Source organism: Haliotis asinina, chromosome 5, assembly GCF_037392515.1.
Source record: "Haliotis asinina isolate JCU_RB_2024 chromosome 5, JCU_Hal_asi_v2, whole genome shotgun sequence".
Lineage (NCBI taxonomy): Eukaryota > Metazoa > Mollusca > Gastropoda > Lepetellida > Haliotidae > Haliotis > Haliotis asinina.
In genome coordinates, this window is record NC_090284.1 from 28,428,224 (window position 1) to 28,443,175 (window position 14,952).

General features: G+C 37.1%; 1 protein-coding gene across 13 annotated transcripts in view; it reads right to left on the reverse strand.

The window, feature by feature from the left end:
* Positions 1-14,952, reverse strand: part of LOC137283437 (stearoyl-CoA desaturase 5-like) — a 30,739-nt gene that overhangs the window by 1,917 nt on the left and 13,870 nt on the right. For 4 of the 13 annotated variants that reach the window (XM_067814918.1, XM_067814917.1, XM_067814916.1 and 1 more), the window contains 3 exons: positions 2,529-2,769; positions 1,502-1,632; positions 161-366 (listed from right to left, as the gene is read on the reverse strand). In XM_067814918.1, coding sequence (XP_067671019.1) covers positions 161-366; positions 1,502-1,632; positions 2,529-2,748 — 557 coding nt within the window. In that variant the 5' untranslated portion in view covers positions 2,749-2,769. Of the gene's footprint in view, positions 1-160; positions 367-1,501; positions 1,633-2,528; positions 2,770-3,710; positions 3,762-9,903; positions 10,213-10,448; positions 10,588-10,761; positions 10,801-14,952 lie in introns of those variants that run through there. The other 9 variants (XM_067814920.1, XM_067814919.1, XM_067814914.1 and 6 more) reach the window with 8 other exon arrangements.

Here is a 14,952-nt window from a genome sequence, read left to right on the forward strand (position 1 = left end):
TAATGTGCTCATTTCTTTTGATTGGTCATAATATCTGGATGTTCGCGTGTGCATGCGTGCTTGCATATATGTGTAGAGGAGAAAATGTTCAGCAAGGTGTTTTACTCCTCACTTTAATACTATGATAAATTGTTATAAATAGTGATTAGAAAACAGTTACTTTTCCTGGACTCGGACAACAGGATCAGCTTTCAGGTCCGCCATCTCCAGCTGTTTCCCCTTGGCTATTACATCAGGGTGTTTTTTCACCAACAACCATCCCATGTGGGAAAAAAAGAACCCTCGCTTAGCATTATGAGGGTCAGCATCAGTCTCGGAATACTTGTGATGACATCGGTGGTCACGACTCCACTCAAATACAGAGTTCTGCAAAATAAATTAAACTACATTCATTTGCTTTTTGTGAACTAATTGTGTGGGTTTTTTTTCGGGAGGGGTTTATCACTTTTTGATGTAGGTACAGCACTGACAAGTCAGCATATCTGTGTATACACCACAGAACAAGTCAAATTACGAAGCTATTATCGGTGTAAACAGATTATGGCAAGACAACCAGAATGTCACAAAAGTGTCATAGTTGCACTTGCAGTGGGAGTACGCATGAAACTTATGTAGTTGGTAACTGTAATTCAATATTGGTTTCAGACCAGCAAGAGAAGGTATAATGTTTGCTACCTTTCTAGAATATATGTATTCGTTAGTTAGTATGAAAAATGAAATTTAGCAGATCATTTCTCCACTCTTCGAGTCCATGAATAATGGTTTCAGCATTTAATTTCAAATGGGTGTCTGTTTCATTATCAATCCATTCTAGTAAATCCTGCCACAACTTTTTGACATGTTTACATTCATATAATAAATGAATGGTCGATTCTATTCCAGCTTCACAAAGAGTACAAAGTGGTGATTCTATCAGTTTGCATTTATATAACTCTATATTGATTGTAAGAATCCTATGCAAAATTAGTTATTGAAGCCATCTGTGTCTAGAACTATATGAAGCTCGAAATTGTTTAAAAAATGTTTCCCATAGATTAGGTGTGATATCTATTTCATAGTAATTGTAATACGTAAGAACTGAAAGTGACTGAGTATGGTTTTATGCTCCTTTAGCAATATTCCAGCAATATAACGGTGGGGACACCAGAAATGGGCTTCACTCACTATACCCATGTGGTGAATCAAACCTGGGTGTTCAGCACGATATCCGTGTATAATGTGATGGTTCTATGTGGAGAAGAAAATGTGATGACTATGAGAAGAATGATGTGATGTGATGTGATGTGATGTGATGGTTTCATGAGGAGTAGAATGATGTTTTCTGTTGTATAAGGTGAAGAATAATGTGGTAAGCCTGTTGGGAGTGGGAATGTTGGAATGGCCATGGGATGTACAAATACTATGTCATCTGCCATTACAGTAACGTCGCAATGAATGTTATTTGCAAGAATCTTAGTGAGAACTTCTTTCAATTATTTTGTATCTCCAAGAAGAGGCTTACTTGAAAGGCAGCAGACTCCATGATTGCAAGCAGGATACGTAGTGGCATTTTTGCCTTGTAGGACCGGTGTGCCCACAGGCGATGTGCTCCTGCTGTGATGCCCAGAGCCGCAAATAAATACATGAATGCACCTGCAGCAGATATGATGATTTTATCACACTCCTGATCTTGTCTAACTTCAAGCCTATGTATCATTAAACATCTTCAGAATGTAAACACTAGCTTCTACCCTTGATATTTCAAGCCTACTTAACTCAATTGTGGTGTTTTTACATTGCTAAAAGCAAGCAATATATTTTCGAAACAAATGTGGTAACAATAATCAATAATCCTCTGTCCCGAATACTAGGCAAGTACACTGTTGCAAAACATTTTACATTCACTAGACTTAAAGTCTACACTTAGGCACCTTTTGTACACTTGTACAGAATAGGCCTTCAGCAACCCATGTTTGCCATCAAAGGCGACTATGCTTGTCTTAAGAGGCAACAAACGGGATCGGGTGGTCAGTCTCGCTGACTTGGTAGACACATGTAATCGGTTCCCATTTGCACAGATCAATGCTCATTTTGTTGATCACTGGATTGTCTGGTCCAGACTCTACTATTTACAGACCACCGCCATATAGCTGGGAAATTGCTGAGTGTGGCATAAAACTAAACTTTCTCTCTGTAGAACACCATTATGGCTGTGAAGGTTTCATGCAAAGCAAGAATCTGTATCCAACATGTATATAATGGATATACGCCTGATCATTACATCTTTATGTACAGCACACTACACTATTTGATTACTTTACTGGACTTGCACATTGAAATAATTGGAGGTCCTCTGGAATTGTAGTTTTACAGGGAAAAAGTGAAACCTTGCATGTGAATATTCAGATTAGACAGACTTGATGTATCATTATATACATCTGATTAATATGTGTCACACACGTCTTATATAACAAAATTATTAACTATTTATGAAATGTGTGTGCAGCTTGTCAACCCGCTAATTCTGTACTGCAGCCGCATGTACTTACACCAGAGCAAGGTGTACAAGTGCGCCTGTGGGATGAGGATCAGCGAGTACACGGCAGCCACATGCAGCATGGCAAACAACACTACATTCCTCCATACTATCTTCATAGGGGGGCGTTTCTGAGCATGCGTTTCTGCTGTGATGACTGGCTCCACTTCAGAGGATCCTGTTAGCATGTCCTCTGATGGAGTTGTTTCCATAATTACATTCTTGGGAGCCATACTGACGTTTTCCCGATGCGGCTAGAACAGAAGACGATCAGTGACTTGAGATGGTTGAAAGAAATCAAGTTTGAAATACACAATTTATGCTAGGAACAACATTCCATGCTGTCAGGAACAAAGTCATACAATGCAAGGCATTGCTGAGCATAGTGACAAAACCTTAACTGAATGAATTGTTTGTTGACCATAAACTGAAATAGACATAAAACTCCTGAATAGCAAAAGCACTAGTATCCATAACGACACATTTGGGTGGGCACGTCTACTGAAAATTTCATTATCAGAGGGCTTTAATCAAATAATCCAGTTTCAGAAGTCACACAAACTACATGATGACAAAACAGAATTAGTTGTAATCTTATTCCCTATATCTTTCACCACCAAACTAAAATATCTGTGGACATGTTTAACTTTCTGAATACATATACATTTTTAACACCATTATCTCGATATTTACGGGACCATGAAAAAATACCTACTTAATCGAACATCAACACATCTGAGTTGGGCATATCATCACATATCAACATGAAAGAAATGAAAGAAAACAGTAGCTGCCAGTCTGTTATTTATTTGTCCCCACAGAGATTGCAAATACACATGGTAATCTTGTCATCGTTTCCATTTTGAAATTACAAAAGCTGGCTTTACTCCACAAACCAAGTGAAAGTTTTAACTGATGGGCATATGATGCTGGTATAAATGCAATACTGGGTGTTTGGTAGGTAGGTGCATATCGACTTTATGAGCAAATATCAAGTTAAAAGGGTAATTTTGCATGTCGGAACCATGCAATCATATGGAGATGTCCGGAATACTGAGACATCTGTATTGAGTTAAAAGGGTTCAAATAATGATAAATAATGAGAGATTTTGCCAGGAATGATAAATTGTATTGAGACAACCGAGTTTGACAACAGTTATCGACTGTAGTTACGAATGAAATGCATTATACATACAACAAAGGCTTTCTCTTTCCCAGTGACAAAGAAATCCTTACAGATTGATAACTGTAAAAAAAAGTAAAACGGCATTCATGTCATATTCCACAAATCCACACACTACACCAAATAAATGCAAACCTATCCAACTTCTAACTTCCGCCAAACCACACTGATCTGTTAATTTACCATAAAGTATAGCCTTGTATACAAGGTCCATCTGAATTTGATCACAGTAAGGAATCAGTATCACCTTATACCCTCAACATCTAATATTCTGAACATACTGTATCTGTTTCACCTTGTGAGTGAATTATATTATTTGTGCTTTTTCAATGACAAGAAGTTGACTTGGACTGGTGCCGTTTGCAAGTTTTGGATGTCTGAAATATTTTTGCATTTCCATGGTTACTTGTTCGACCTCGACTGAAGTTGCTGGTAGCGTTTTTTTCAGGAGCAGGACTAAATACTTTAACCTTACAATACTCCCTTTCCACTCTGCCATATACACGCCTGTAAGTATTCCAACCTTACTCAGGACTGATAAAACCCTGTATTTCCCTCGACACGATGTGATAATGCATTTATCTAGCTGAATGTTTTCACTTAATCAAAACAAAACAACACGCATCGAATCGACTTGCTGCCATATTGACACCAGCTGATCGTTTGACTTCAATGCACCGCATGTTACTAAAGGCTTGTTGATGCATGCTTTTCTCACTTTGTGTCGTCACCAAGGCATAGCGGGGTGATATGACTTTCATAGCGGGATTACACGACTTTTATACTCCCGGTGGTGGATCGTGATGAATGTACATGGTTTTTTATCAGAGTCACGTGGACCAATCAAAACTTGACATTCTTACATGAGGCTAGATAAACCCTTTTGTTCATATTATCCATTCCTCTAGGGTCAATTTACTTCTGGATCTTGGTTGGGGCTGATTGTGAACAATGGTTGACCACCGATATATGCATGTAAACTAATAGAGAAATGTAGGTTACACTTGGTAACGTACCCTTCACCAGAACATCCAGTTACTCATGGACATTTACTATATTAGCAATATTATCCCAGTGCCAAACTACTTTTTCCTTTGTAACATTAACTCATTGTCCAACAGATTGGTCTTTATATGCATACAAGACTTAAGCAGCGAGCTCTTTTTTCAGAAAACGGTAATCACTCAACCATATGATACCAACAACGCTGCAAAGTACAGTGAAATCAATAATAGCGGTCCTGGGACTATACTAATTGGGAAATGTGGCAGTCTCAGGCTGCCACCCAGTAACTTGCTACTGAATTTCATTGATGAAAAAACAGAGCACCAGGAGCGTGTCAGCATGTGTACATATTAAAATATACAGATAAGATTAGATTTAAAGGAGAATACTAACGTAAAACTATTTTTTGATACATGGAAAAGGGCATCCTAAAGATCACTTTCCGTATCAAAATGTCTCAAAAAGTTTGTAAAATCGCAATAAAAACATGAAAAATGCCCTCGGATTACCACTCATTAGAGCAACACCCGACAGTTAATGAGCATAGGCGGTGTCACGTGACATGACGTCAAATGTGATTATAGCCGGTGGCATCCTGTTTGGTTGTATACCAAATACCAGCTGATTTTACATCATGCAGCAGAAACTTCCAATGAAGATGAAGAAGAAGAATCCATCGAAACGGAGGCACCAAATTAATTCATTTCAATTCAATTTATTTATTCGGTAGTTTGGCCATGTGACCCAAAGTACAATTGATTGTGACGACACAGCCATAACACATGACAGGAAGAACATATGTTCATCTTCATGAAAAGGGTAACACGTTTGTTTCACGAAAATAGTGACAGAAGTTATGGTTTGGGTATTTTATGTACAGAGAACAAACTTTTGAAATTGATACTATGTAATAATTTTGTTCCGAGATGCACATACCTTTCACATACAAATAATACATGGTACTCATCTTCGAGAACTCCTAGATTATTACAACATACATACATAGCGCATACAGGAATGCTTTCATTAGAACAATGTTCTCAATAAATTAACTTTAACTTAAGTCAATGCAATGCAATGCAATGCAATGCAATGCAATTTACAGAATGCACGCATCAAGGTGTTATCACTTAGTACTGTAAGGTTTTATATATCAGGCTGCAATTCTGAAGTCGAGTAATTCCTTAAAATTGAGGATGTACAAAGAGTTGTGCCAAATCTGGGAATATAAATCACAGATTCTTCATGCAAAAAAGCTGTTACACACTTGTATTTTTCCTGCATCTTGCTGTATCCAAACATATGAAACACCAGTTGTGAAAAATGTGGCGGATATCTGAAACCCATGTATGCTTACAATTTTCATCAAGCTTTTATAGGAATAGATAACACTGGTGAAGGAGGCGGTGTAATTCCATTCTTCACATTTCAAACCAAAACTTTATAACACACCTTTGAGTAGAAACGTGCACGTATCTACCACACCAGCCCAACGTTGCCTTATTTCACTGGTTTTACATTCAACTGTGAAGGAAATATGCTTAATACTCCATACATGGAGCAAATTACTTACAATTTTAACATCTTGACCACTTGATGTCAACATGTGAAAATTCGGGAACACAGACAAGTAAGTTCGTCAGATTGTGTATATTTTGTACGGGGGGCACACGCCCATGATACAGCTACCATAGCACAGACATTTGTTGAGTACAGAGAGCTTGAAATGGTGTCTAACAATTACAATAAATGTATTTATACAAGAACAACCTCTTTTACACGATAAATGCATTGGAAATGTTTATCTAAGAGGGACATCTTTAAAGAACATCTCTTTTCTTGAGTTCATCGTATAAACAACTGTCGATTAATCAATTTTATCGGGTCAGTTATAATGTCAAGATACCAAATTGTGATATATAAACTTCATTCATGAAGTACTAATTAATCTGTTTAAACCAATGAATTATATAATTATTGGTATTACAGTTCAAACACACAGATATTTTCATTGTACTTTTATATAGTGTGACTGATGAGGGCATTCCGATGTCAACTGGTGTTGAAAGAAAGGGCTCCTGACTCGGAGTGATCGAAATATTTCTCTTGCCTAAATTTGTCTTTATACTTGGAAAACAGATGAAATGGTGGCTCTTTTAACTGTTCGGTGATTCCATGCATCCCCAGGCAACTGAATAAACTATCGTACCATTTGCTAAAACGACAGAAACACGACTTGTACTACTGGAGCACTTACTCTTTGGAAGCTAGTCACATTTGACGTCACGAGCCGAAACATCACAAGTCTTCCAGCAGAATATGCATAAGACCGAAGCTGAGATAACAGAAACTCTTTTCGCGATTAAGACGTAAATAGTAATAATTTGAACTTGAGCAAATTATTGAAATTCTCTCATATTCCCCTGTAAAGTTAATGACATATCATGTTGGGAGGTATAAGTGCCTTTATGTCCCTGTTAGATTTGGACAGTACTTTCCTTAACACTTCAGTTACATAAAAACCATTAACTTGGCAGGTCCCTTGCAATGCCTTGTGGCTCTACTATGTACCACAAGAATCCTCATTGCTAAGCAGTTCCAAATCAGCAGGAAATGGTTTGATTTGACTTTGAATGGCTACAAATTCTAGCCACTTGGAATGCCACATATCTTTTATTTTTCTCTCACAGTGTAATCTGCAATCATGAAAAACTATTACACACTTTGTGTTTAAGTAAGCATATTTCCAAGATACTATGTGGTCTGTTATACCATCAGCAAATTTGTAAACAGCATTGTAGAAGATTGAAGTACTGAAATAGCATGGCAAGAGTCATTCCCGTGGGTCTTACTTGTTTCAGATGTAAGGACAGAGCACATAGAGAGATATGTAAGGTGAAGGTGACTAGGTGGTGTCAGCTTAAAAACAGTCATCACCATAACACAGGTCTTGGGGACCACGGATGACCCCCTGCGTCATTAGACATCCGTGTTATAGTACCTATTACATTATGAGAAACAAAGGCCAAGTAAAATTATATTTCCCAAGGGCATAATAAAACTGCTATTTCATGTATTCTGCCTAGTCAAAACTATGTTGTATCATTGAAGGTGAAAATAAGCTAACTTTGAAAATGAAAACATATATATGTGCGGGAAACTTGCAATCAAATATCACTAGACATGATAATTCAATTGTTGTTCCTGTTATGCTACCTGTTATTCAACTAAGTTGGAAATAGCGATCATCTGTGCGCAGATGTTTTGGTCCAATGTACAGGTGATTCATTTAAAAACAATCCAATAAAATTACATAAAGGAATTTCTATTCCATTATCAGAATAATTTATATATTAGGCAGTTATTGTAACAGATATATTACATACACATACTGGAAGGGTATATAATGCAAGTCTTCAGCAAACATATGTAACATAATGAGCACAGGCCATTACCTGTCTGGATACATTTTACATAGGAGACAGGTTGACAAGTCACCGCTGACTGATTACCCGTACTATAGTGCGGTGTGTTGTATCACAGCAAACATTTTAAGTACTTGACTAAATGTCTTGTCTTTTATAAGTTAGGATATTTTGCTGTTGGTATGATTATTATTGAGAAAACCCTGCATGCTTTAAGCATTTGACAAACAATGAATATATACACGATAAACACTGTCAGTTGCCATCCACACTGAATTTCAGTACTTTACGTTACTTACCAGAGCACAACAGATATGAGCTATTTTCGATTTCGTCAAAGGATGTAATAGAGATGTAATCACAGTTCAACTTTTTCTATGGGAACCATGGATTACCCCACGGTTCAACCGAATCCACAGTATCGCGAAGAGAGTTATTGCGAGGGATGGCTGTACTAACCAACAAATGTTACAAGAGTTAAATGTTGGGTCCTTAATCTACAGTTATAAACATGACACATATGCACAGAAACTGTACCATTAAGTAGAGGGCCTTACAGGGAGTCTGTTCAACAGTCACTGATATTGTGTAGATAATAGTGAAACAGTAGCTGATACTGAAATGATAAACCCCCGTCTGACTTAACAAATGTGTTCCTCATCCTCAAAACGCATGGTGTACAGGCCTGCAAACAATACAGCATATATATACAGTCAATTTATGGAGGCTGGACAATGTCTTGTGTTGGAGTTCTTACTTCACAAAGTTTTATGTATTTAGCCAGTTTCTAAAATCAGATTTATTTGAATAACTACTCAGTGACAAACTTATAAACAATAGATCTAACCAAAAAGAAGCTTTTAATATATAACTTTCAAAACTGAACATTTACTGCTTTTGGACATATCAAAATGAAATGATACTCACCTTCAACCAAGATTTTACCCCAGCTATTGCAATAATCACAAATGCCGTCTTCCCTTGGAATATTACTCTATCTACCAATAAGGCCATGGGTAAATGTTCACCATTGTAGGGTTAATTTCCTATCACTAGGAGTTCTAACCAGGTCCAAATACAATTCAAAACCAAAAGTTCCTTTCAAATTTTTGTCAAGAAATAATTCATCATTTAACTTGAAATCTGATCTCCATTTCTGAATACAGATATCAATGAGATGTTGCTAACTTTACCAAAAAGATCAACATTAACAATTGGACATTCATGAACATGCAAAAAGCTAGTTAATACAAACACATTTTCACACTATGTATATACATACATACACATATATACATACACACGCACGCATGCACACACACACAGGGTACCTCCCAAGTTCAGCAACTGTTGATTTGCCATAAATCTGCAAATTACGCTGACAAAATTTCCAGTGAATTCTCTCAAATTGAGAACATTCAATGACACTCCCCCACTTCCCACCCATACATCATGGTGGAGGTAACAAACACGCTGAATAGTCCACACAAGGTTTTCAGTGACAAGTTCCAACAACTGACATGAGTTAATACTTGTGAGGGTAAATATCTGGAGCACTGAAGCTCAAATTAGGACAATGAAAGAATAACATTGTAAGGAGAGTTGTTTGTTTCTCGTCATGAAATAACATCATTGCAATAACTGGCTTTGGGATGAGTTGTTTGTCTGCATGGGATATCTCCATCTGTCAACCAACTACAACCTTTGTTTTATTGAAACTCTTAACAAATGCTGATTCAGCCCAATTTGTTGTGACTAATACTGAATATACTCACAGCAACATGATAGCATTTATCCACACAAATTCTGGGTGTTAACAACTTGATCATAGTCGGTTGTCTCATTACATAAAAACTACAGTCCATAATATGGTCATCAGCCAACCACCAGGTATATCAAGTTTATGTCCACACACACTGCAAATGCAATACACTCACATGACAACATCCAGCATTAACAACGGCGACACACTTGGTACACCCGACTAAACATTACCCTGAAAATCCACTATAGGCCTACAGGCTGTGGGCTGAGTCATGTTTCACTGTCCCCATTTCTAGATGGCCCCATGTACTGACGCTCTTCAAAGATATTTAACAAAGAGTTTTTCAATGCATTGCTCAAATACTTATGCGGCATTACCAACCTGTGCAGACATGAATTTTCTTGTCATGATTAATAATACATTCATAACCAGAACGATGGTTATGTTATTCGACATGTTCATATAGTAGATATCCTGTAACTATTACATTCTGGAGAAATCGTAAACCATCTCACAAAAACCTTATTGTACACACTGTATCAAACTGTAACTTACCTTCAGTTCAGCATATCTCAAACACTTTTGCAGCCATGTTGCAATGGGAAAAGATCACAATGCAATATACTATCATAACCTCGACACAAGTTACATTCCTATTAACCAGACCAAGCTGTCATTTCACCTGCATTCAAACGAAAAATGTTATTACTCTTGTGACACAGTTGTGTGGACAGTTGCTTTTGATATTTTATAACAAAAATATTCTGATTGAATAAAATCAGTTACTGTACTAAAAGTGGAAACCCAATCTTACTCAATGGTAAATTCATTGGTCAAAAAGTGTTAATAGAAACAGCCTGTTACCTACATGCACCACTGCACGCAATATCTCACTGAGCATGGCCAATTCATATGTCGCTGCATGGAGCTACGCATCAGCTGACAATGGTGGGGTACACAACATTGATTATCGCTAATTGCAAAGAGTGGTCATGAAAACAAAAAAAAAAAAAGAACAGTGGATAGAGATTCCAAAACCAACAAATTTTGATTTTGAATGAACAAGAAAATAACCAAAATACTAAATGGATATATCACAAAAGGTTTGGTTAGAATTTTTTTAATGATATTCAAATAGCCATCAGCATGTTCACGTGAACATCACAGGTGTAAAACATGTTCTCCTGAGAGAGAACAATTTGAGCAAGTGATTGGGTGTGGGTTTGCACCACTTTAAGCAATAGTCCAGCAAAGGGACACCAGAAATGGGCTGTGTGAGGAAACTGAACCTGGTTGGCATGACAAGCCAACATTTTCACCACTAAGCTATCCCACTGTCCCACCATAGCCATGATAGCTGGTGGCAAAACAGCAAATTGAAATTAGAGTGAATATATGATTGCTTCCAGATTTATAAAACAAATGAAAAATGTGAGTCCATTATTGAAATGAAACTCTCAAACAATGTCATCTGTTTTCAACTGCATTCTACTCATCATTTTGGACTGTTGCACAGAGCAAACACACCCACAGAGGGTATTCTATTGTTCATGAAAACCGGATGCTGCACCTGTGCAATGACATTTCCCTATGTACAGTTTTAGGGAAAACCCAGGCTTTATGTTCATGGTTGGTGTGGGTGTTATTTTCCACACTTAAATGCAACATTGTAAATGAAAATATAACATCTTTCTTCATATTCTTGGAATCCAATAATTATGATAATGTTTCTATTTTTGTCAAATGTCTATTTCTAGCTGTTCCCCACTGAAGCTAACTAAGCGATCACAAAAAAAGATGACCACACAGGGCTTTTGTTTACTTATTAATGCTTATTTTATAACATTTAGTGAGAAACCTGGCAAATCATAGACTGTATGCTATGATGGTAGTACACCAGTACTGTGGCAGCCTGGGACAGTATCAGTGACTGTTAAAATCAAAACAAAGGCTTGAAGAATTCACAATACAAGCACTGGACATTCATATAATAAAATCTACATCATGCTGGCCTAGAAAAGGGCTAATTGATAGAAAAAAAACATCCATATTGCTACAACTGACAGAGTTAGATATTTCTTCATAAGGCACGATGTCAGTAAATCGCCCTGATCAAGTGAGTGAGTTTAGTTTTACGCTGTACTCAACAATATTCCAGCTATATGGCAGCAGTCTGTAAATAATCGAGTCTGGGCCAGACATTCCAGTGATCAACAACATGAGCATGGATCTGCGCAATTGGCAACCAATGGCGTGTCAACCAAGTCAGCAAGACTGACCACCCAAACTCGTTAGTCGCATCCATGATCCAAGCATAGTCGCCTTTTATGTCACCCTGATAAAGAGGATGAATGAAAGTGACATCATAAATATAGTAAAAAGGGTACAAGAAGGCTTCATCTGTTGACAAACTTTAAGACCCTTCTACTAAAAATATTGTCTGTAAATTAGCGTAACTGTCATGTCCCTGGAAAACTGGACAGTGAATATGGGATATTGAAGCCACACAACATTTGGTTTTCATTTACTGTCTAATACCTCCTGTGTAACCACCTTTTGCAGGAAGTATATTGCTTAATGATGTTAATGATAGCTGGGGTATGACATGCAGTAAATATAAAAGAAATTTGATTCAAATGCTCTAAAATGATTTCAAATATTTTGATAACCGCTAATACTGGCTTCACTTCTTAGCTAGGTCAAATGTTTGCCCAAAACATAAGAATTTCATGATGACCACCTAGTGATGTGAAAGGGTGCGACTTGGACATTTTGGTAGAGTCAAATTAAGTTTGAATTTTACATCAAGCTATCTACTGTGATTGTTAAATAACGACAAAGAACAAGGTAAGGCTGGTTATTTAATCATCACTGAGTAGTTAACTGGCAAACATTTAACTATGTAGTTTAAACAACAGCAAAAGATCCTCTTCACACAGAGGAATATTGCATCAAGGGCCCAGAAGAATTGCTTCAACAGTGATGCAAGCTTCTAAATTAACCGCATATTTGAGACAATTTGTGCGTCACATACACAGGTTTTCTGCATTATGGCAAACACTATGTTGGACAAAAAGGTATTTGAATGCCATACAGTTTCCGGTTGATTAATATCAAGTTTAATGACTGCATTAATAATTGCTACACCATGACACATGCTCGTATCTTATTTATACTTTTTCAGTACTCTGACAGATGCAGAACCTGATACAATATAAACAGTTGCAATATGTTGTCAAATGTCACTTTCTGTTTCAATACAGTCATTATATTTTATATCCTTCGGATGGGTGACCCGTGAAGGTCCCAGGGTAGAATAGGCCTTCAGCGACCCATGCTTGCTATAAAAGGCAACTATGCTTGTCGTAAGAGGCAACAAACGGGATCGGGTGGTCAGGCTCGCTGACTTGGTTGACACATGTCATTGGTTCCCAATTGCACAGATCGATACTCATGTTGTTGATCACTCGATTGTCTGGTCCAGACTCTGTTATTTACAGACTGCTGCCATATAGCTGGAATAATGCTGAATGAGGCGCAAAACTAAACTCATTCACTCAATGACATGGTTTTTCAGTTCCTTAAGAATATCTGCCAAACACATAACTTCCTCACAAAAGTAATTGTATTTCAATATCTCATATCGTCACTGCATAGATAACAGTCATTCATAATAAGTCCAAAAATGCTTGCCCTTCATTCTTCACTTGCAGTCAAATAGTGAAACGACAATGCATCACCTAATAATGAAACAACAATGCATGTATCACCTAATTGTGAAACAACAATGCATCACCTAATACTGAAACGACAATGCATCACCTAACAGTGAAATGACAATGCATCACCTAATAGTGAAACGACAATGTATCACCTAATAATGAAACAACAATGCATGTATCACCTAATTGTGAAACGACAATGCATCACCTAATAATGAAACAACAATGCATGTATCACCTAATTGTGAAACAACAATGCATCACCTAATAATGAAACGACAATGTAGCACCTAACAGTGAAACGACAATGCATCACCTAATACTGAAACGACAATGTAGCACCTAACAGTGAAACGACAATGCATCACCTAATAATGAAACAATGCATGTATCACCTACTTGTGAAACGACAATGCATCACCTAACAGTGAAATGACAATGTAGCACCTAACAGTGAAACAACAATGTATCACCTAATAATGAAACAACAATGCATGTATCACCTAATTGTGAAACGACAATGCATCACCTAATAGTGAAACGACAATGCATCACCTAATAATGAAACAACAATGCATGTATCACCTAATTGTGAAACAACAATGCATCACCTAATAATGAAACGACAATGTAGCACCTAACAGTGAAACGACAATGCATCACCTAATAATGAAACGACAATGCATCACCTAATAATGAAACACCAATGCATGTATCACCTAATTGTGAAACAACAATGCATCACCTAATACTGAAACGACAATGTAGCACCTAACAGTGAAACGACAATGCATCACCTAATAATGAAACAATGCATGTATCACCTACTTGTGAAACGACAATGCATCACCTAACAGTGAAACGACAATGCATCACCTAATACTGAAACGACAATGCATCACCTAATAATGAAACAACAATGCATGTATCACCTAATTGTGAAACAACAATGCATGTATCACCTAATAGTGAAACGACAATGTATCACCTAGTAATGAAACAACAATGCATGTATCACCTAATTGTGAAACCACAATGTAGCACCTGATGGTGAAACCCATAAAGACATTTTTGCATGTTAGCTCTCAGTTACATAAACTGTCATTACATGAACCAGCTATGGGTTTTCAGCCTCTGAAAATATGATGCCACATAATGGCTATAACAAAAAAATTCATTACTAACAACACTTAAATTTACCTGGATGAATGTAGTTCAGTGTATCAAAATAAAGTAAATGCAACCTAAAGTATCTTACCTGTCACTTTTTCACATCAATTTTAACAGAAACAAAAAATGCTTTTTGGGGGGTCAAGCTAGTGTCCCTATCCACCAAC